The 21,771-nt window shown below is 41.6% G+C and overlaps 1 protein-coding gene across 1 annotated transcript in view; it reads right to left on the reverse strand.

The window, feature by feature from the left end:
• TGFBI (transforming growth factor beta induced) overlaps nucleotides 1-21,192 on the reverse strand; it is a 75,416-nt gene extending 54,224 nt beyond the window's left edge. The window contains exons 1-2 of the mRNA XM_030212169.1: nucleotides 20,919-21,192; nucleotides 20,137-20,235 (exon numbers count right to left, since the gene is read on the reverse strand). Coding sequence (XP_030068029.1) covers nucleotides 20,137-20,235; nucleotides 20,919-21,037 — 218 coding nt within the window. The 5' untranslated portion in view covers nucleotides 21,038-21,192. The remainder of the gene's footprint in view (nucleotides 1-20,136; nucleotides 20,236-20,918) is intronic.
• Between the last annotated feature and the right edge of the window lie 579 nt (nucleotides 21,193-21,771).

Genomic DNA, 21,771 nt, shown 5'->3' on the forward strand with positions numbered 1-21,771 from the left:
TTGGACAAATTCCTGGAGGAAACGTCCATAATCTTCTATTGTAGTATGGAATGTTACTACTCTGAGATTCTGCATGGAATCTTGTCACTCTTTAGGATTCCAGAATCTTGCTATTCTTTGGGGTTCTACATGGAATGTTGCCACTCTTTGAGATTCCGCATGGAATCTTGTCACTCTTTAGGATTCCAGAATCTTGCTATTCTTTGGGGTTCTACATGGAATGTTGCTACTCTGAGATTCTGCATGGAATCTTGTCACTCTTTAGGAGTCCAGAATCTTGCTATTCTTTGGGGTTCTACATAGAATGTTGCTACTCTTTGAGATTCTGCATAGAATCTTGTCACTCTTTAAGATTCCAGAATCTTGCTATTCTTTGGGGTTCTACATGGAATGTTGCCACAATTTGGGTTTCTGCCATAGCTTGGCCACTGTTTGGAAATCAGGATGCTGGGCTAGATGGACCATTTGTCTGACCAAGTACATGGCTACTCTTATGTTCTTATGTAAATTAGGCATAAAGGGTATTGGTAAAAGAGAGTCTGTTTTCCAAGGGAGGAGAAAAAGACAGAGCAGTGCCGCATGCTCTGAGCCAAAATGGAGAGTTCTACTTTGCAGGGGAGGTATGAGCAAGAAGACCCACAAGGCTGGCGGGCAAGGAAAAGGGCTAATAGGATGTGATTGAGTGCCTGAGATAAGGGCAAACTATCTAGCTTATTTTTGAAAGGGAAGGACGCCTGAGGTTGTTCAAATCGGCATAATCAAAAGCCAATTTTTTGCGTCCTCAACTGCTTTCCGTCACAGGGAAGACCAAAGTTCACGGGGGCATGTTGGCAGTGTACCGAAGGCGGGACGGGGGCGTGGTTAAGAGATGGGCATCCTCGGACAATAGTGGAAAAAAGAAGGGCGTCCCTCATGAGCATTTGGTTGACTTTACTTGGTCCCTTTTGTTTCATGACCAAGCCTCGAAAAGGTGCCCAAACTGACCAGATGACCACCGGAGGGAATCGAGGATGACCTCCCCTTATTTCCCCAGTGGTCACCAACCCCCTCCCACCCTAAAAAAATTTTTTTTAAAATATTTTCCCAGCCTCTATGCCAGCCTCAAATGTCATACCCAGCTCCATCACAGCAGTATGCAGGTCCCTGGAGCAGTTTTGAGTGGGTGCAGAGCACTTCAGGCAGGCGGATCCAGGCCCATCCCCCCCCCCCACCTGTTACACTTGTGGTGGTAAATGTGAGCCCTCCAAAACCCACCTGAAACCCATTGTACCTACATCTAGGTGCCCCCCTTCATCCCTAAGGGCTATGGTAGTGTTGTACAATTGTGGGTAGTGGGTTTGGGGGGGGGGGGTTGTGGGGCTCAGCACTCAAGGTAAGGGAGCTATGCACCTGGGAGCAATTTCTGAAGTCCACTGCAGTGCCCCCTATGGTGCCTGGTTGGTGTCCTGGCATATGAGGAGCACCAGTGCACTACGAATGCTGGCTCCTCCCACGACCAAAGGGCTTGGATTTGGTCGTTTTTGAGATGGGTGTCCTCGGTTTCCATTATGGCCGAAAACCGGGGATGACCATCTCTAAGGTCGACCATCTCAACATTTAGGTCGACCATCTCTAAGGTCGACCTAAATGTTGAGATTTGGGCGTCCTCGCTCGTATTATCGAAACAAAAGATGGATGTCCATCTTGTTTCGATAATACAGGTTTCCCCGCCCCTTCGCCGGAATGTCCTTAGAGATGGACGCCCTTAGAGATGGTTGTCCCCGTTTGATTATGCCCCTCAATATGTCATTAAGGGCACTGAAGCAAGCATTTGCCAAGACTCCTGTGATCGGAGGGAGAGGGTCTGAATTATCAGAGCGCAAAGTGACAGCTAGCTTAAGGAACATGCTGGAACTGCAATTGTTAAAACAAACAAATTGTAAGTTTATGTTAAACTGTACCTGTTGTACACCGCCTTGGATGAATCTCTTCATAAAGGCAGTTAATAAATAAATACATAAATGTGAATATGCTTATGGAATTATGAGGGCCGAACAGTCCATGTGGTGGTTACTACAGAAGTCACTATAAAAATGATTGATTTAAGAGGCCCACACGTCCCTCTCTCATATGCTCAATGGGACACAAGAGATCCCTTGCTCAGGTCACATGTGCAGAGAGAATGAGAGCCAAGACCTGGAATCCCTTCTCCAGACCCCAGGAAAATAAAGCAAGTTTAAGTATAGCTCAAATTTACAAAATAATAATCTCTGTGATTTTTTCCTGGTTTTTCACTTGTATAGTTACTGTATTTATAAGTAATACAAAACTGATCACAGATTATAAAATGTTCAGGGTTACCTAAAAGTCCTATTCATAGAGGACAGAGTTGAATATCCTAATGGTTAGTACAGGAGTCTGAGAACCAAGGGACGATGTCAGAAGGGACAACTTGAGCCAATCCTAGTTTTAACCCATTGCATTGATGTAGTACAGCCAATTTCAAGGAAAAGCAGCCCTTCAAGTCCATAGATGCAATTGGGTTCAAGCCAGGCCCAGCTCTGCTTTTCTTTCATGTGAGGAAGTGAGTAATATAGCGCCATTAGGAACACTCCCTCACTGAGGTTGCAGCATAGCCACCTTACGGCAGGTGACACTAACCTGACATGTCAGAGGTTGAGTCAGAGGAATGGGGCTCAGGCCCGGTGGTTAAATGCCCTGGAGCAGAGTGGATCAGAGAGCCCTGAGGCAAGAGGTTTCCAGGAGAGAGATTCCAAGTGCAGAGATCTCCTGGAGGGAGGCTCCAAGTAAAAGAATCCTCCCTAAAATGTTGGCTGGGCTGCAGTACCTGTGGGGTAGTCCCAGGGAAGTAAGGAGTGGCCTAGCTCTGAGGTCTGCACCCTATAGAAGCTCAGGGATTGTATGGGAAGGAACAGAAGACTGCAAATGGTAAGAGTGCCTTTATGAATCTGTGACAACGCAGGTCCTGAGTGTCCTAGTTGCAGCCAAGCCTGGACTTAAGTTTGAGTAATTGGAATTGTGCTGAAGAAGGTAGAACTGCTAGAGACAGAATGAAGTAATTGTTACTGTGGTTGTTGCCTAGGGTTGAACAGAGGGGAATAGACTGTATTGCTTGATTGCTTGCTCAGCAATGAAGCTTTTCCTTTGACTTTACCCTTCAATCTGCCTGTGTGAGGTCCTGTAGCCAACTGTAAGTCACGTTAGCACACCTTGTAACACAGAATACTTGTGTAAGCTTCCATTGTTGCATCCCTCAGCTGAAGTCGACAAACCCCTCCCCCTTCTCACTTCCCCTTCCTTCCTGTAGTGGGTTCCCATGACAACCCCAGGAAATGCCATGGATAGCTGACTCCCAAGCATCTCTCCTGAAGAGATGGTCTGTGGAATTCTAAGGGACAGAACAGACTCATTGAGTAGCGGTATCCTGTTGCCCTAAAATTAAAACAAAGCATGAACTACCTGGGAACTTGGACAAGCAAGAAATCAGTCTCAAAAGCCTTCCTCTGTCACTGTCATAAGCAAATGCTCCTGTGTATTAGCGCGCAAAACAGAAACGGACAGTTATCTCTACCTTTATTGAGAAACTGCTAATTAATTTTTACAGCTTTTCCTTTTAGTTAGAACTCAAACCATACAGATGTAAAGCTATTGCCCACTGCTTTCTTTTGTTTCAAAGAGAAATGTGTTTCCCTCTGCAGCTGAAGAATGAGCTTATTATGAGTTTTAACCTTCAATACTTACTGGGAGCTGCTGTGTGCAACAGATTAGAGCAGAAACAAGGTAGATATTTATCTATGTTTTAATGCTGCTTAGTCACACTTTAAATGCCTCAGGTTAACAAAGCACAGCTTTTGGGGTAATTGGAAGCAAGGGAGAATAATGAATAGCTGTGTTGCTGTGACTGAGGTAAATAAATTCCCTGTCAAGGCTTCCTAACAAAACCTACAAAACAAACCCAGACTGATGCAGTCTAGACATCACATATTACACATGAGAAACTGCATGAATAAAGCAGCTCAGCACCCTGCAGTCACCCTTTCTGTGGCTATCTCCACTTCTGATCTAAGCAGAGAAACAGAGCCTTCCTTTCAGCCAAAATTTTGTATTTTGTAAATAGAGATTAATAATGAAATAACTTCTGAATCAAATGCATGTCTGTGGGTCAATTTTTTTTCACAGGATTTCAAAAGAAATGTGTGGAAAGAAAGGTCACACTATAATATCAGGCGAGGTTACCTAATTATGTAAGTAAAGATTGTCATTATTGATTCAGTTCTGCCCCTTTAAGAAGCCTCCTGGGGAACAGAATAACACAGCTTGCAAGGTTCATTGCAAGTTGTATTACTCATTCACCCCTGGATTCTACATAGGTCATCCAAAGTTGAGCACACAAATTTGGGCGCAGATCCCAGATCCACACAAAAACTTATTAATGAGCCATTAACAATGATTTTAATGTACAGGAGGTGAGCCTTTTTCAAATGAAGGAAAACTGTGGAATGAGAGGTCATAGGATGAAATTAAGAGGAAATAGGCTTAGGAGGAATCTAAGAAAATACTCGTTCATGGAAAGGGTGGTGGATGCGTTGAATGGCCTCCTGGTGGAGGTCATGGAGATGAAGACTGTGTCAGAATTTAAGAAAGCGTGAGACAGGCATGTGGGATCCATTAGGAAAAGGAAGAGTTAGCGGTTACTGAAGATGGACAGACTGGATGGGCCACTTGGCCCTTACCTGCTGTCATGTTTCTCTGTTTTTTATGTTTCTAATAATTGGAGTTAATTAGCATCGTACTTATGCCTGCTAAAAGCAGGTGTGAATGCCGGCAACCAACTTAGGTGCATTTCGGGCAAATTCTATAAATCCAGGTGCAACTTATTGGAATGCCCCGACGCTGACGTTAGATGCTGTGCTTTATGGAATAACATGCAGCAATCTGCGTGCACAAAATTTTAAGACTGCCAATTAACATCAATAAGATCATATTATCTCTGTTATTTGAATTCCAGTGCTGTTAAATGTGTATATTTTTGATCCTGTCAAACAACAGGGCAGTCTATCTGCAAGATCCAAGACAGCGACACAAAAAGCTGACCAGATGAAGAAATCTATATGAAGATGAATTTATTCAAACAACAATGCCCGACACAGGCTGTGTTTCGCCCACACATGGCCTGCCTCAGGGGCAAATTATGTTGAGAACTGGATACCTCTTCACATATGTGTTGTGACTCATATGACTGCAATCATATGACAAAGGAATCCACAAGATGGCTCCATGTATCCTCCAGCATCACTGTTAAAACAGCTGTCGCTGATATTTTGATTCTGTTTCATGGTAGTCCTATTAGGTTTCAAGTTGCTGTTTTCAAGTTTACCTCATTTATTCTATTTATGTTTATTCTTGGCTATTTTACTATTGTTATGTTGTTAACAAAATTATAAGTTTTATGTTAAACTGTACCTGCTGTACACTGCCTTGGGTGAATCTCTTCATAGTTAATAAATCCCAATCAATCAATCATTGGTTGTTAGCTCCCATTACACCCATGACCCTCCCATTTCCGCACCTCTTTTTTCAAATTGCACATAAATTTTTAAGCGTGGATCCCACATCTAAATTTACAGGTGTAAATGCCAATTAAAACTAATTAGTGCTAATAATTGCTTGTTAAAAGGCCAATTATTGGTGCTAATTAGCTTTTTATCCAATTAATTTGTGCATGCAATTTTTTGCGACTTTTATAGAATTAGAGGGTATGCATGCAATTCCTAAGAAGGTGTGGCCCTGAGAGGGACATGGACAAATGAGGGGCCGGCTATGAGTTACACATACAGGTTATAGAATATTAGGGGTTATGCACCTAATTGCCAACAGCTAGGCGTGGGCACTTACGCCAGCCTTTGTTAAGGCATAAGTGTTCGTACCTAAACTTAACTGTGAAACTCCAAACTTATGCTAGTGTTCTATAACAGCAGTTCCACGTAGAACTGCCATTACAGAATTTGCGCACAGCACGCATCATCTGGTGCCTACATTTCAGTGACATTTATAGAAGTTACCCCATTATGGCATAGTATGGGACTTGAAAAACAAGGAAGGATACCCTACAGACTAAAGTCCATCCAATAAAGTAGGGAATGGATGTAGGCCAACTAATTGAGTAGGACTCCAGAGGTGGATCAGTATAAGATCTTTATTGTCAAAAAACAGATACAATGGACTCGACACGGTCCCGTGTTTCGGCAACAATGTGCCTGCTTCAGAGATCGTTTCTTAAAGAAATGGCACAAACCCGTTGCTACAATGCATATGATAACAAGAACATCAGAGTATTGCTGCAAACGTGCAGGACAATGTGAATTACCATAACAACAAACACAGTACATACTGAAATACCTTAATAGATAACATAAGAGTATAAATGGAGGTCAAACAAATGGACAAATTAAAAAAAATAGCAGGAATTACAAAATAAGAGTGAATAACTTAAGGAAAAATTGCACATGGCTACAGAAAAGGTGCATGAAAACGATCTCAGCTACAGAATGAATGGATAAGCTCATTTAACAGCTAGCTACAGAGTGCAGGTTAACTAACTTCTTCAAAACATCTACATACAAAGCTTGTTTCTCAGACACTGCAAACTAGTCACTGACCACAATTTCCTGCAGCCTGAGGTGAGTCACTCAAGTAGAAACAGCTGGGCCATTAACAAGATTTCTGTAAAATATGTTATCTGCTATGGGCAATTGCAGCAAAATATTTTTACTCATTTGTGATGTGGTGCTATTAAATGTTTGTTTGTTTGTTTGTTTATTTATTTATTTATTTCCCTTATTTAAAATTTTATAGCTCACATTATCTAAAAAAATCTAAGTAGGTTGCAATAAAGCACATAAAACAGCCAATCTTAAAACAAACATCAACATCATGGGCCACTTTTTTTTTGTTACATTTACTACTTAACATTTCTAAAGCGCTACTAGGGTTACACAGCGCTGTACAATTTAACATGTAAGGACAGTCCCTGCTCAAGGAGCTTTCCCACTCATGGCAGGCTCAATGTGGCTTACATATTGTATACAGGTACTTATTTGTACCTGGGGCAATGGAGGGTTAAGTGACTTGCCCAGAGTCACAAGGAGCTGCCTGTGCCTGAAGTGGGAATTGAACTCAGCTCCTGAAGACCAAAGTCCACCACCCTAACCACTAGGCCACTCCTCCACTATATATAGTGCTTAAAAATCTGTGTGGAAAACATTTCCGCCTAACCATTTTCTATACTTGGCACCTAGATTTAGGTGTGGTATATAAAACATGCTTAGTCGATACCCTTGCGCCTAAAATTATTCATATCCATTTACACCAATGAAAATGTGACGTAAATCGCAGTGCGTAGGTTTAGGCGGAGAAGACTATATTCTATAACAACAAGCATAAATTTTGAAATGCCCACAAAGCACCCATTTCCCTGCCTATAACCATGCCCCTTTTGCTTGCATGCGTTAAAATTTAGGCATAGTGCGTTACAGAATACGTGGAGGGGCATAATCGAACGCGAACGCCCATGTGTAAGGACGTCCATCTCCGAGAACGGGTCCATGAAGGGGAGGGCCGAACCGTATTTTCGAAAAAGATGGGCGTCTATCTTTAGTTTCGAAAATACGGTTTGTGCCAGGCAAATGCATTGGATGTGGGCATTTTTTGAGCTGGGCGTTTTTGTTTTTCAGCGATAATTGAAACCGAAATGGCCCAGCTCAAAAACAACCAAATCCAAGGCTTTGGGTCATGGGAGGGGCCAGTATTCGTAGTGCACTGGTCCCCCACACATGCCAGGACACCAACCGGGCACCCTAGGGGGCACTTTTAAAAAATAGAAAAAAAACATTAAATTACCTCCCAGGTGCATAGCTCCCTTCCCTTGGGTGCTGAGCCCCCCAAATCCCCCCCAAAACCCACTCCCCACAACTCTACACCATTACAATAGCACTTAATGGTGAAGGGGAGCACCTACATGTGGGTACAGTGGGTTTGGGGGGGGGGGGTTAGAGGGCTCCCATTTACCACCACAAGTGTAAGAGGTGGGGGGATGGGCCTGGGTCCACCTGCATGAAGTCCACTGCACCCACTAAAAACTGCTCCAGGGACCTGCATACTGCTGTGATGGAGCTGGGGATGACATTTGAGGCTGGTATACAGGCTGGGAAAAAATGTTTTTCAACGTCTTTTTTTTTTTGGTGGGAGGAGGTTAGTGACCACTGGGGGAGTCAGGGGAGGTCATCCCCGATTCCCTCCGGTGGTCATCTGGTCATTTAGGGCACTTTTTGGGGACCTGTTCGTGATAAAAAAGGGTCCAAAAAAAGTGACCTACATTCTCGCTAAAAACGCCTTTCTGTTTTACATTATCGGCCGAGCGCGCCCATCTCTGTTCGGCCGATAACCACACCCCAGTCCCTCCTTCACCATGCCTCCGACACGCCCCCGTCAACTTTATTCGTTCCCGCAACGGAGTGCAGTTGAAGACGCCCAAAATCGGCTTTCGATTATACCGATTTGGGCACCCATGCGAGAAAGACGCCCATCTCCCGATTTAGGTCGAAATATGGGCGTCTTTCACTTTCGATTATGAGGTGGATAGTAACATAGTAGATGACAGCAGAGAAAGACCTGTACGGTCCATCCAGTCTGCCCAACAAGATAAATCATATGTGCTACTTTATGTGTATACCTGACCTTGATTTGCATCTGCCATTTTCAGGGCACAGACCGTAGAAGTCTGCCCAGCACTAGCCCCGCCTCCCTACCACTAGCCCCGCCTCCCACCACCAGCTCTGCCACCCAATCTCCGCTAAGCTTCTGAGGATCCATTCCTTCTGAACAGGATTCCTTTATGTTTATTCCACCCATTTTTGAATTCCGTTACCGTTTTCATCTCCACCACCTCCCGCAGGAGGGCATTCCAAGTATCCACCACTCTCTCCGTGAAAAAATACTTCCTGACATTTTTCTTTGGTCTGCCCCCCTTCAATCTCATTTCATGTCCCATCTGTGGAAACTCAAAAGAATAAAACTTTTCTTCCCAAGGGAAATATTCTGCAGCTTGGTACAATCAATGGTGCTAAGCCACCTACACTACTACAATGCCATCTATGCCGGATGCAAAGAACAAATCATTAAGAAACTTCAAACTGCCCAAAACACAGCAGCCAGACTCATATTTAGAAAAACAAAATACGAAAGTGCTAAACCCCTAAGAGAAAAACTACACTGGCTCCCACTAAAAGAATGAATTGCGTTCAAAGTTTGCACCCTGGTCCACAAAATCGTTCACGGTGAAGCCCCGACCTATATGTCAGACCTCATAGACCTACCAACTAGGAACACAAAAAGATCAGCACGCACATTCTTGAATCTCCACTACCCCAGCTGCAAAGGACTTAAATATAAATCCACATATACATCCAGTTTCTCCTACATAAGTGCGCAACTATGGAACGCACTACCAAAGGCCATAAAAACTGTGCACGACCTAACAATCTTCCGAAAACTACTGAAAATCAACTTGTTCAAGAAGGCATACCATAATGATCCATCCTAAATACTAGACAACTAGACTTTAAATGAACTAGACAAAACTGAACTCTTTACACTAGACTGATAACCTTCGTTGCTACTAATGAAATTTACGCAATGCGCACTACCACCTTATTTCTCTTGCCAGAAATGAAGTTTTGATAGTTGATTATCTAACTTATTTTATAATTCATTCTCTCACTCAGGAACTTCAAGGCAATACCACGTTGTATTTTACTAAACCATTTATGCGCCTTAATGCAATACTACTTGTAATTCTCTATCCGGAAATGGCGATTGCCATTACGGCATAAAGTAAGCCACATTGAGCCTGCAAATTGGTGAGAAAATGTGGGATACAAATGCAACAAATAATAATAATAATAATGAATACCTTTCAAATATTTGAACATCTGTATCATATCACCCCTATTTCTCCTTTCCTCCAGTGTATACATACGCATAGGGAGTTGTGTGTGTAAATTCTAATTGTTGCCAATCGGTGCTCATTATTTCTTGTTAAGTGCTGTTAACAATGCTGATTGGCTTGTTAAAGCAATTAAGTTACGCGTGTTGTTATAGAATACACTTCAGTTTTGGCGGGGAATGCTAGGCGCACTATATCGAATCCTAACAAGAAAGTTTGTTGCCCTTGGAATATCTTCTTTCAGTTTTGCCCAGTGCTCTTCTAGTACCCTAGATCTTCCAATCCAGCTAACAACTCCCCCACCATTTTGGATTTCATTTTCCTGAGGTCTTTCAATGAACTCTCATGGTCAGTATTCAAATACCGAACCACATCATTCTGTGATCACCAAGTATGACATCAGAAAAACCCTCCCTGTTTACAAGCACCAAGTCCAGTATTACTCCCCTACCAATAGACTGAGAAGAAGCACAAACAGTTAATGCCATTTTTAGAAAGGAACAGAGATATGGAAATGCTGGAGAATTCTATTCACAATAACCCAAGTGACCTGGAAGCTGTTTGGAGCTGTCGTCTCAGAAAGTCTTAATTTAAAGCATTAATTGTAGGCGAACATGATAGCAATTGAGGAATTCAGGCAAGGCTTTTTAGAGTAGAGTCTTGGGTTAGCAGACTGTCAAATAGGATTTTTCATCTAGAACAGTAGTTCCCAAACCTGGTCCTGGAGGCACCCCAGCCAGTCAAGTTTTCAGGCTATCCACAATGAATATTCATGAGAGAGATTTGCAGGCAGTGGAGGCAGTGCATGCAAATCTCTCTCATGAATATTAATTGTGGATATCCTGAACACCTGACTGTTCGGGGTGCCTCCAGGACCAGGTTTGCAAGCCACTGACCTAGAACATATGTTGTCAAGAGTGAGTTCTCTTCTTAAAAAGTGCACATTATGGGCTAGATTCACTAAATGGCTCTCCCAGTTAGGTGTTGTTAAGATCCACGCTAAGCGTCAATTCAATAAAGGTCACTGCACGAAGTGACCTTTATAGAACAGTGCTTAGAGCAGATTCCTGTGTCCAACTTTGGGTGTAAGGACTTATGCCTACTAAAACCTGGTGTAAATCCTTACGCCCAGCTGATGGCAGTTGGGCGCACAAATCTAAGTATTCTATAACATTGTGCCTAATTTCTGGGAACGCCCTTGATCTGGCCATGCCCCTCCCATGGCTATTTCCCCTTTGTTGTTGTGCGTTATGAAATTTATATGCAGATGTTATAGAAAAGCAACTAGGGAAGATGCGCACTCAAATCCAAATTGGTGTCAATTAAGTTCCTAATAACACCAATTACCACCAATAATTGATTGTTAGCGCCTAATTGAGGGGTCCTTTTACCAAGCAGTGGTAAAAGGGGGCCTGCGCTGGTGTCAGCACGTGTTTTTGACAAGTGTTGAGGCCCCCTTTTATCGCAGTGGGTAAAAGGCTGTCTTTTTTTATTTTTAAAGAAATGGCCGTGTGGCGAGTGAAACACTCGCCACGTGGCCCTTTCAAGGGGAGCACTTACCGCCACCCACTGAGGTGATGGTAAGGGCTCCCGTGTTAACCCAGCAGCAACTGGGATGTCTGCGGCACTGCCCAATTACCGCTGGGTAAACACTGGCTCTTTAAAAACAAAAATATTTTTGTAGCGACGGAAGTGGCGTGTGCTGGGAGTGGGAACTACCGCTGGGCTGCTGCGGTAGCCCAGCGATAGTTTCGGATACCACCGCTTCGTAAAAGACCCCCTGACTAATTAGCTTGCATGCATTTCTGGAATCCACTCCCAAATTTGGATGCCCAACCTTGGGTGACCTATATAGAATCTGGGGATATGGGTACAAAGTGTGCACTCTTCTTAACGAGTGTGCATTATGGAAAGCACAAAACTCTGTTCTGTAAATGGCACTCTGGGTTGAGCACCATTTAAAGAACAGAGCCCATTTCCATGCCAAATGTTAGATGCCGATATTTAAGCCAGCTGAAACCTTGTGTAAATGCTGACGCCCATCTCCAGGCATTTTGGTGCAGAAATGGGGCTATTCTATAACCTCATGTGCAACTTTTAGGAACACCCCTGCCACTCCTCTGGGGGATTTAGACATACAGGGTTATAGAATAGGGCAATTAATTTGCATGCAGATCTTTGATCCACAAGCATATTTCATCGCCAAAATCTCAGTGCCGTATATAGAATCTGGGGTATATGCACATAGTGCACCATCTTTGGCAAAGCTTAGAGAATTGCGCCTGACAAGGTCTTATTTTGATCAAGTTTCAATCGCTCTCTTGGTTCAGATGCTAATCTTGTCTCATATAGACTATTGCAATGTGTTGTATTTGGGCTTATCTTCAAAGCTGCTGAATAAGTTACAACTAATTCAGAACACCACAGCTTGTCATTTATAAGATCGAGCAATTTGATAGTGTTTCACCATGTCTGGCAGAGCTACATTAGCTTCCAATTTGTAAAAGATTTTTTTTAATCAGTTTGTTTACTGTTTCAAATGATTTATAGTCTCACCTCTGAATTATGTAGTCTGTTTAGCATTTCCTTTTTTTGGCCATTTTTCTCGTCTACATTCAGCGCTAATTTTTTAACTCTCAAATTCAAGAGATGTCCATGTTTTAAGAAGTTTTAGTTCATTTTTTTTCTTTTGCTGCAATTTCCTTTGGAATTCTCTACCTTTATTGGTTAGATTGGAAACCAATTATCTATCTTTTCACTTGGATTTCAGGGCTCTGTTCTTTCTTGGTTTTCTTCTTATTTCTCCCATCGCACTTTTAGTGTATGTTCCGGTGGATCCAGCTCCACTTCTATCCCACTATCAGTTGCTGTACCTCAGGGATCTCTTCTTTTCTTGGGACCTCTTCTTTTCTCCATCTATACTTCTTCTCTTGATGCTCTGATCTCATCCCATGGCTTTCAGTATCACCTTTATACTGATGATTCCCAGATCTACCTCTCCACACCAAAAATTTCAGCAGGAATCCAGGCCAAAGTATTAGCCTGCCTGTCTGACATTGCTGCCTGGATGTCTCACCGCCATCTGAAACTAAACATGGCCAAGACTGAGCTTCTTGTCTTTCCCCTTGTCTGTCTCCTCTTCCCCCATTCTTTATCTCTGTGGATAACACTCTCATCCTCCCTGACTCAACTCATAACCTTGGAGTCATCTTTGACGCCTCTCTCTCTTTCTGTGCACATATCCAACAGACTGCTAAAACCTGTTGTTTCTTTCTCTATAACACCAAAATTTGTCCCTTCCTTTCCAAGCACACTACCAAAACCCTTATCCACACCTCTCACTTAAACTACTGCAACTTGCTTCTCACAGGTCTCCCAGTAAGCCACCTCTCTCACCTTCAGTCTATTCAAAACTCTGCTGCACGACTTGTATTCTGCCAGTGATGCTATGCTCATATTATCCCTCTCCCCAAGTCACTTCAATGGCTTCCTATCTATTTCCACATACAGTTCAAACTCCTCCTATTGACTTACAAGTGCATTCACCCTGTTGCTCCTCAGTACCTCTCCACTCTTATCTCTCCCTATACTCCTCCCCGGGAACGCCCGTTTATTGGGCAAATCTCTCTTATCTGTACCCTTCTCCTCCACTGCCAACTCAAGACTTTTATCTTGCTCCACCATATGCCTGGAATAGACTTCTTGAATCAGTATGTCAAGCTCCAAATCTGGCTGTCTTCAAATTTAGGCTAAAAGCCCACCTTTTTGAGGCTGCTTTTAACTCCTAACTCCTATTCACTTGTTCAGTACCCATGTCGGTTTTATAATTCCCACCATGAGTAATTCCCTTATCCCTTGTTTGTCCTGTTTGTCTGTCTTGATTAGATTGTAAGCTCTGTTTAGCAGGGACTGTCTCTTACATGTTCAGTGTACAGTGCTGCATACGTATAGAAATGATAAGCGGTATCTTTCGCAAATCTCTGAAGACATACTTCTTCAACAAAGCCTACAATTAGAACTGATAACCGATAACCTCACTAATTCACCTCACCAACCCACTCAGTTATGAAAATCCACCTCTATAACTACCCTAATCACTCCCTTCCTTCTTCTGATATCTTGGAATGACATTGTTAACAAAACTATGTAAGCCACATTGAGCCTGCAAATAGCTGGGAAAATGTGGGATACAAATGCAATAAATAATAATAATAATAGTAGTAGTTGTCTTTGGGATTCCGGAATCTTGCTACTGTTTGGGATTCTGCACAGAATCTTGCTACTCTTTGGGATTCTGGAATCTTGCTACTCTTTGTCCTTATCCTTTATTTGTCCTATTTGTCTGTCTTGATTAGATCATAAGCTCTGTCGAGCAAAGACTGTCTCTTACATGTTCAGTGTACAGTGCAACATACGTCTAGTAGTACTATAGAAATGATAAGTATTAGTAGCAATAGTATTTCTGTCTTTTGGATTTTTGCTATTCTTTTTCTTAAATGTTTGTATTATAAATCTTGCTTGTAAACCACAGTGAACCCGTGGGGCGATATAGTGGTATATGTATTACATTGATATTGATATTGGCAAACCATCATACAGTTATACACTATTTTATTTATTTATTTATTTATGTATTTGTTACATTTGTATCCCACATTTTCCCACCTATCTGCAGGCTCAATGTGGCTTACATAGTACCGGAGAGGCGTTTGCAGACTCCGGTGTGAACAAATACAAAGTGATGTTGTGGTAAGATAAAGTTCATATAGCACAGCCACATTAGGGAATCGTGCAACGGAAGAGTTGAGTTATGTCCATTACGTACTTTAGTTTTGTTGTGTTGCAGAGATCAGGTATTTAAGTTGGATCGGTAAGATATGCCTTTTTAAACAGGTTAGTTTTTAGTGATTTCCGGAAGTTTAGGTGGTTGTATGTCATTTTCAAGGCTTTTGGTAGTGCATTCCACAGTTGTGTGCTTATATAGGAGAAACTGGATGCGTAAGTTGATTTGTATTTAAGTCCTTTGCAGCTTGGGTAGTGCAGATTTAGAAATGTACGTGTTGATTCGGATGTGTTTCTAGTTGGTAAGTCAATTAAGTCTGTCATGTATCCCGGGGCTTTGCCGTAGATGATTTTGTGAACCAGGGTGCAGATTGGGAAAGAGTATGCACTCTTTAAGAAGAATGTGTACTATTATTGGTGAACAATATTTGTTGCAAATGACAGCCCATCCCTAAAGTGGAGAGGCTGCCAAAGGGGAAGAAATCCTCCAGAAAAACAGAGAGGACTGCGACTGGTTGAAAGTTGACATGCTTGGTGTAGAAATCCTACCAGAAGGAATAGAGGCCTGCTGAGAGGTGAGTCAGTGGAGACCGTAATGGGCTAAGACGGGCATTATCCCAATAACAGGAATCAGGAACCTGCTGCTATGTGCTATGACGAGAACCAGCAGAGGAGGATGTTAGGTTGTTCCACAGTCTTTAAACTTATGTTTAAATACTTGCTATCAGGGGCACAGAACTCTGCTGTTGAATATGAAGAAATAGAATAAAAACAAATACATAAATTGTTTCCTCAAGTGCTTGATTAGACTGTTATGTCAGACAATCCCACAGGTGTTTGCAGCTGGCTATGAGCAATGCCACATGACAAAGGTTAAAGTTGGAAATCTATAGAGTAGAAAAGTATGTAAGCCAGAGCCTAATCATCTTTAGTTGTGATCAGAGCCACTCTTTCTATGGATTTCTAAAGTTTCATGATTTAGAACTTGTTAATACCAAAGTAAACCCAAGACAAGCATAAGCATGCAGTTTCCTGATGATATTGATAGTCGAAGTATTGTTGTCGGTCTTAGGCAACATGACTATTATTTTAGAAATGTATCCATGTATAAACAGTGGAATCTATACATGTATGTATATATATATATATATATATATATATATATATATATATATATATATAAATTTAAAAAAGCTACTATTAACATGCAGAAATCCACACTACTCAGTGGTTTCAAGGGGGTGTGGTTTGGGCAGGACTAAAATCTACACATGTATTCCTGATTCTATAAAGGATATAGTGGCAAACATTTCCATGTTGGATTTTACAGCAGCTCAAAGGCATGGATAGATGTGTAAAAAGTGTTTATTTTGGCCAGGGCTTTAAATGAAACCAACTTAAAATTGCTGTTTACAAAGCATTACCCCAGCTAGTGATTCAATGGAGATTATTTTTTTGGCTTCAAATGTAGACACTGAATCCTCTTTAGCCATCTAAAACTAAACATGACCAACACTGAACTTCTCATTTTCCCCCCTAAACCCTCCTCCCCTCTTCCCCCCTTCTCTATCTCTGTTAATGGCTCTCACATCCTCCCTGTCTCCTCGGCCCGTAACCTTGGAGTCATCTTTGACTCTTCTCTCTCCTTCTCTACATATATTCAACAGATCGCCAAAACCTGTCATTTCTTTATCTACAACATTAGCAACATTTGCCCCTTCCTTTCTGAATACGCTACCAGAACCCTTGTCCACACCTTTGTCACCTCTCGCTTGGACTATTGCAATTTACTTCTCACTGGTCTTCCACTCAGCCATCTCTCTCCTCTCCAATCTGTCCAAAATTCTGCGGCACGACTTATTTTCCGCCAGAATCGTTTTACCCACACTAACCCACTCCTCAGGTCACTTCACTGGCTCCCTGTCCGATTCCGCATACAGTTTAAACTTCTTGTACTAACCTTTAAATGCATCCACTCTGCAGCCCCCCATTACCTCTCCACTTTCATCTCTCCCTACATTCCTCCCCGTGAATTCCGTTCACTGGACAAATCTCTCTTGTCGTCCCCCTTCTCCTCCACTGCTAACTCCAGGCTTCGCTCCTTTTCTCTCGCGGCACCTTATGCCTGGAATAAACTTCCTGAACCTATACATCTAGCTCCATCTCTACCTGTTTTCAAATCTATGCTGAAAACCCACCTTTTCACTGCTGCCTTTAGCTCCTAGCCAATACTCAATTGCCCTCCCCTTGTCCCTTCCTTCCTTCTCACCCATTACTTCCCTCATCCATAACTGTCTTGTCTGTCTGTATTATTTAGATTGTAAGTTCTTTTGAGCAGGGACTGTCTCTTTATGTCAGGTGTTCAGCGCTGCGTGCGTCTGGTAGCGCTATACAAATGCTAATAATAATAATAACTGGTTTGAACTGTATGTTTCAATGTTGTTTGTGTTCCCATGATGACTATGTTCTAATGTAGACCTCAGAGAATGTTGAGAACCACGGTATAGAATAAATCAATACAGCAATATGAGAAAAGAGTAAAATCATATAGGCACAGTACAATGGTGAATGAGAGAGCGCAATAGGTAGTTCCATGAGGGCTTTCTATATTTCAGGATCCCCAATATCTGATCTGCCTTCTCATTTTCTCTTCAGAACTTCCTGAGAGCTCCTGCACGTCTGGAAGACTGGCAAGGTGGCATAGGAGGAAGATCAGATATTGGAGAACTCAAGCATCTGTAGATTAGCACCAATAGAGAGAGGAGATTCAGATTTAATGTAGAGAAGTTGGAAAAGAAAACAATGCATGCAAAAAAAATGTATGCACTGAAGATTGCTTATTTTTGCATTGAAAAGGACAAATTCCAAATTGTTCCTCATATATTTAGAAGCACAGAGCCACTATAAGCAGCTTTTGGTATGATTTAAGGAAGAATGATGCTGCAAGCTCATTTTTCTTGCTGAATTGCAAGAAAACCGCTGATCAAATACATGGATATTTAGAACATGTACTTTGGGCACTTCCTTATGTAACCATTTATAGATATATTTCTTCATGCTCTGATGATAGTTTTGCTGGTATTTCTTTTTTATTTTTGTTAATATGCTGAATGTGCTATACAGAATTGAACTATAAATATATCCAACTAGAATACATGAATTTTGGATTTTCTCCTTGATCATGTTCTATTATGAAGTATTTTTGAATCTAGACAAGAATCTCTGGGTGGAAGTCTGAATCCAAAGGAGAATGGTTGAGTGGAAGTCTATAACTTCCTCAGACGAGCTTACTCTTACTTCAGAAATTATTTCAGCTGCTTCCAAGAGTCTGAGCTGCTCTTGCCAAGTAAAGCATAAACTGAAGCATGCCTGAAAGGGAGTCACTTGGTTTTAAAGTTCATGTTGAGTTTCTGACATGAGGCTCTTCTGTGTTTTACGGATCTGCTCCAGTTGTGAGGGGGGGGGGGGGGGTAAATTCTGTAACTGGTTGTTATATGGTAGCAGGTAACTCCTATAAATGGCACCCAAATTTAGGCACTAGGAAGATCTGCACTCCACTAGAATTCTGCAACAGATGCCTTTATAAAATGCTAGCTGAGCACGAATCTCATGCTTAACTTTGGGAACGGCATTTACACATGCTGAAAGCTGGTATAAATGCTGGTGCCCAACTAATGCCAGTTGGGTGCATAAATGACCCTATTCTATAACATTGCGCCTAATTTCTGGGAACGTCACTGACCCTCCTATGGCCACACCCCCTTTTGAGTTGCACGCTATAAAATTTAGGTATGCATTTTATAGAATAGGGTGCACAGCTGTTCCACGCATAAACCGAAATGACTGCTAATTAACACCAATTTCTGATTGTTAATGGCTCATTAACTAATTAGTTTACAAGTAGATCTGGGATGCAGCAGTTGGAGGATGGAGGACTTGACCCCCTTGTGTTTGTTTTAAATGCAAAATCCTCTGGCCAAGGTTAATATTTTAAATGACTGAAAACTCTTCTGGATTTTCTGAGAAAGAATAGGATCTGCACCCAAATTAAGTGACATATATAGAATTCAGGGGTAGGTGCCCTGGTGGTGCACCAGTTGTACAATAGCACCTTGGCACCAGAATACCATTGTTGAATACTAGTGTAATCCACCATCGGCATGCCAAACATTTATGTGCCATCAGTTATACCTACCATTAACCAGGTGTAACTGATGGCGCATGAATGTAGCAACGGCGGGTGTAACTTATAGTAAGTAATGTGCATCCCACCCATGGCCCACCCATGCTCTGGTAGAGGATGCCACAAAACACAACCAGCCAATGGGATGAAGTCAAAGAATCCATTATTCAAAGCACCAGTAACTGGACTCGACACGGTCCGTGTTTCGGCGGTAAAACTACCTGCTTCAGAGGTCACAATGCAACTTGCCAAGCAAAGGTTAAAAAAAACAGAGAAACCTGATGCAAAACACTAGTACAGCCAAGAAAATCTCAATTGGATGTACGATAGTAAGTGTCGTAATTTTCGGTAGGCTACAAAAATGACAGTATTTCACTTATCACTTGTGACGAAGCTCACTGCTATATAGCCGTGAGCTTTATCACGAGTGATAAGTGAAACACTGTCTTATGCTGTTGCGCTTCTGCATACATTTTACTCATCATTTAGCTGGAGCTGGCACATTTTTGTAGCCTACCAAAAAATACGACACTTTACTATCGTACATCCAATTGAGAGTTACTTGGCTGTGCTAGTTTTGGCTGGTTGTGTTTTGTGGAATCCTCTACTCTTGCACTGGACTTTGGCCTACACATAGAGGTTTCCACCTGTTTTGTGTTTTTGGCCACCCATGCTCCACCCGTTTCTATGCCTCCTTGCACTTAGGCACAATGCAAGTTATGTGAAAGCTTATGGAACAGTGCTTAGTGCACGTACATGCACTGGTGCTCATTTTCTCAGAATAAGTGACACATAAGCCCAACACCTAGTTATCGAAGTGCCTCCTTAAATTCATAACAATTTCATTTTAAGCCTCACACTTAGCAGACTCTACAACCAAAAACAACCCAACGCAACTAGGTAATCAATAATACTTTTCCAAAATCATGAGTTACATAATTATTTGAACATCATTAAATACTCCAGTTACTGTACAGTGAAAATGCTTTTGGATTCAAGATGACTATTCTAGAATTTGTGTTCAATACATATCGTTGCCTATTGATTCTAGCACCAGAAGGGGCTTATGTAAGATCTGCATGCAAGATGTCGTCCCCTCCTTCCCCCACATGTTCACTCTATGTTCTCGAAGTATAGTATCACCTTTGTTCAACATTCAAGTACTTACGTTGACTTGCCACAAATTTTCCTTTGATACCACTGCTTACAGTTTGTGTAGTACTGCTTGTTGGATCCAATGAGTTTCTGCACTGCACATACATTTGGACTATGAGTAAACCAAAGAAAATTAATTAAAAACAGGACATGTTTTCACTTGAAACATTTTCCTTTGATTATATGTGCAGACATCTGCACAAGTGTTGCTGTGATTATGACTCACAGCTATTTCTTAAAGCTTTGAAGTGCCGATGCTGTTGCTATTATGTTATATTACTGCATAGTTCTTCTCAATCACTTTGAATTAATTACCATGTATTGACTCAGTGCTCTATAGATAAGAGTCCATACATGTGAAACAATGCATGGTACAATGAAACCATGGCTTAAAAGTACTGAGTATTCTATTTCACTTCAAAACTGAATTAAAATAGCCTGCAAACAAATTTTGCCTTGGACTTTTTCATCGATGCAATATCAGCCTTTACATTTTGCCTTTGATTAAAAGAATGATGTAATTATATATCTTTGATTAAAAGAATGATGGAACTATATACAGTGCCAAGCAGGATACTGTAGCAAGTTTACTTGTGAAAACCAGATGGTTTTAAGCAAAACCTGCACAGAACTGCATACCTTTGTTAAACAGAACTGGGCAAGTCCTGTTTGCCTAAAATTCACAATGGATTTATTGTTTATTTTCTTGTCCAAGTTAGAGATCCACATGCATAATAGTCGATTAAGTTGTTTGATAGCAAAGCCACACAGATATGCACAAAAGAAGCCACTTACCCATGCTGTCTGCCTCGAATTCTGCTGTGATCCAGGACCTGCTGGTAAGGGGATCTTGCTGTAGATGTTAAAGTCACTAAAACAGCAATTGCAAGAGTGCATATCAGAAAAGTTTTCATTTTGGGGGAACGTTTGGAAGGGTGTGTAGATTCTGAACTCTGTACAGCCTCTTGGAACAAAGTAGTGAAAAAGGCTGGAGCTGTGTTAAATAGGGACAGAGGCTGAAAGGGGCGGAGAGGACAGACAAGGAGGCAATCTGAAACTAACTTCAAAGTCTGATCCTTTGGAAGAGAGACAGCCCAACGATATGAGCCTAAACCAGCCTGGGGGAGCTAATATGAGAAAGAGAGAAATGGTTTATTAGAACACATGCAATGTTTTCCCTATCACTCACTCATTTCTTCCACAAAAGAAAAAAAAGTTGTTAGGACTGTTTTGTGATTTCTGAATGTTCTCATCCCTGGAGTTCTCATACAAACATGTTCTTTATGACCTGTGAACTAGACTTAAAATAAATCTGGGAAAGTAAACTTTTCAAGATTTGGTTTTATTTGTTGCATTCTATTCTTTGTAGGATGGAAGATTTTCATGCTGGAAATAAAGAAAAATCTCTTTGTTCCTAAATTTGATTGTCTCAGAAATGAAGCATTGCTCTCATAACAATGTTTAATCTGTGTCTCTTATTTGTGATGTATTCATCTAAAGTCCATGGGCATCCAGCAGGTCCCTTGTTTTCTATATATACTCTTTAAAGAGGGTTTGAAGAGAATAGCTTTCTTTCCTTAGCTAATTCTAGTTGGCAACCACTCAAACCAAGCCTGGGGAAATTAGGACTGAAGAAATATCTGTATAG

Source organism: Microcaecilia unicolor, chromosome 8 (genome assembly GCF_901765095.1).
Source record: "Microcaecilia unicolor chromosome 8, aMicUni1.1, whole genome shotgun sequence".
Classification (NCBI taxonomy): Eukaryota; Metazoa; Chordata; class Amphibia; order Gymnophiona; family Siphonopidae; genus Microcaecilia; species Microcaecilia unicolor.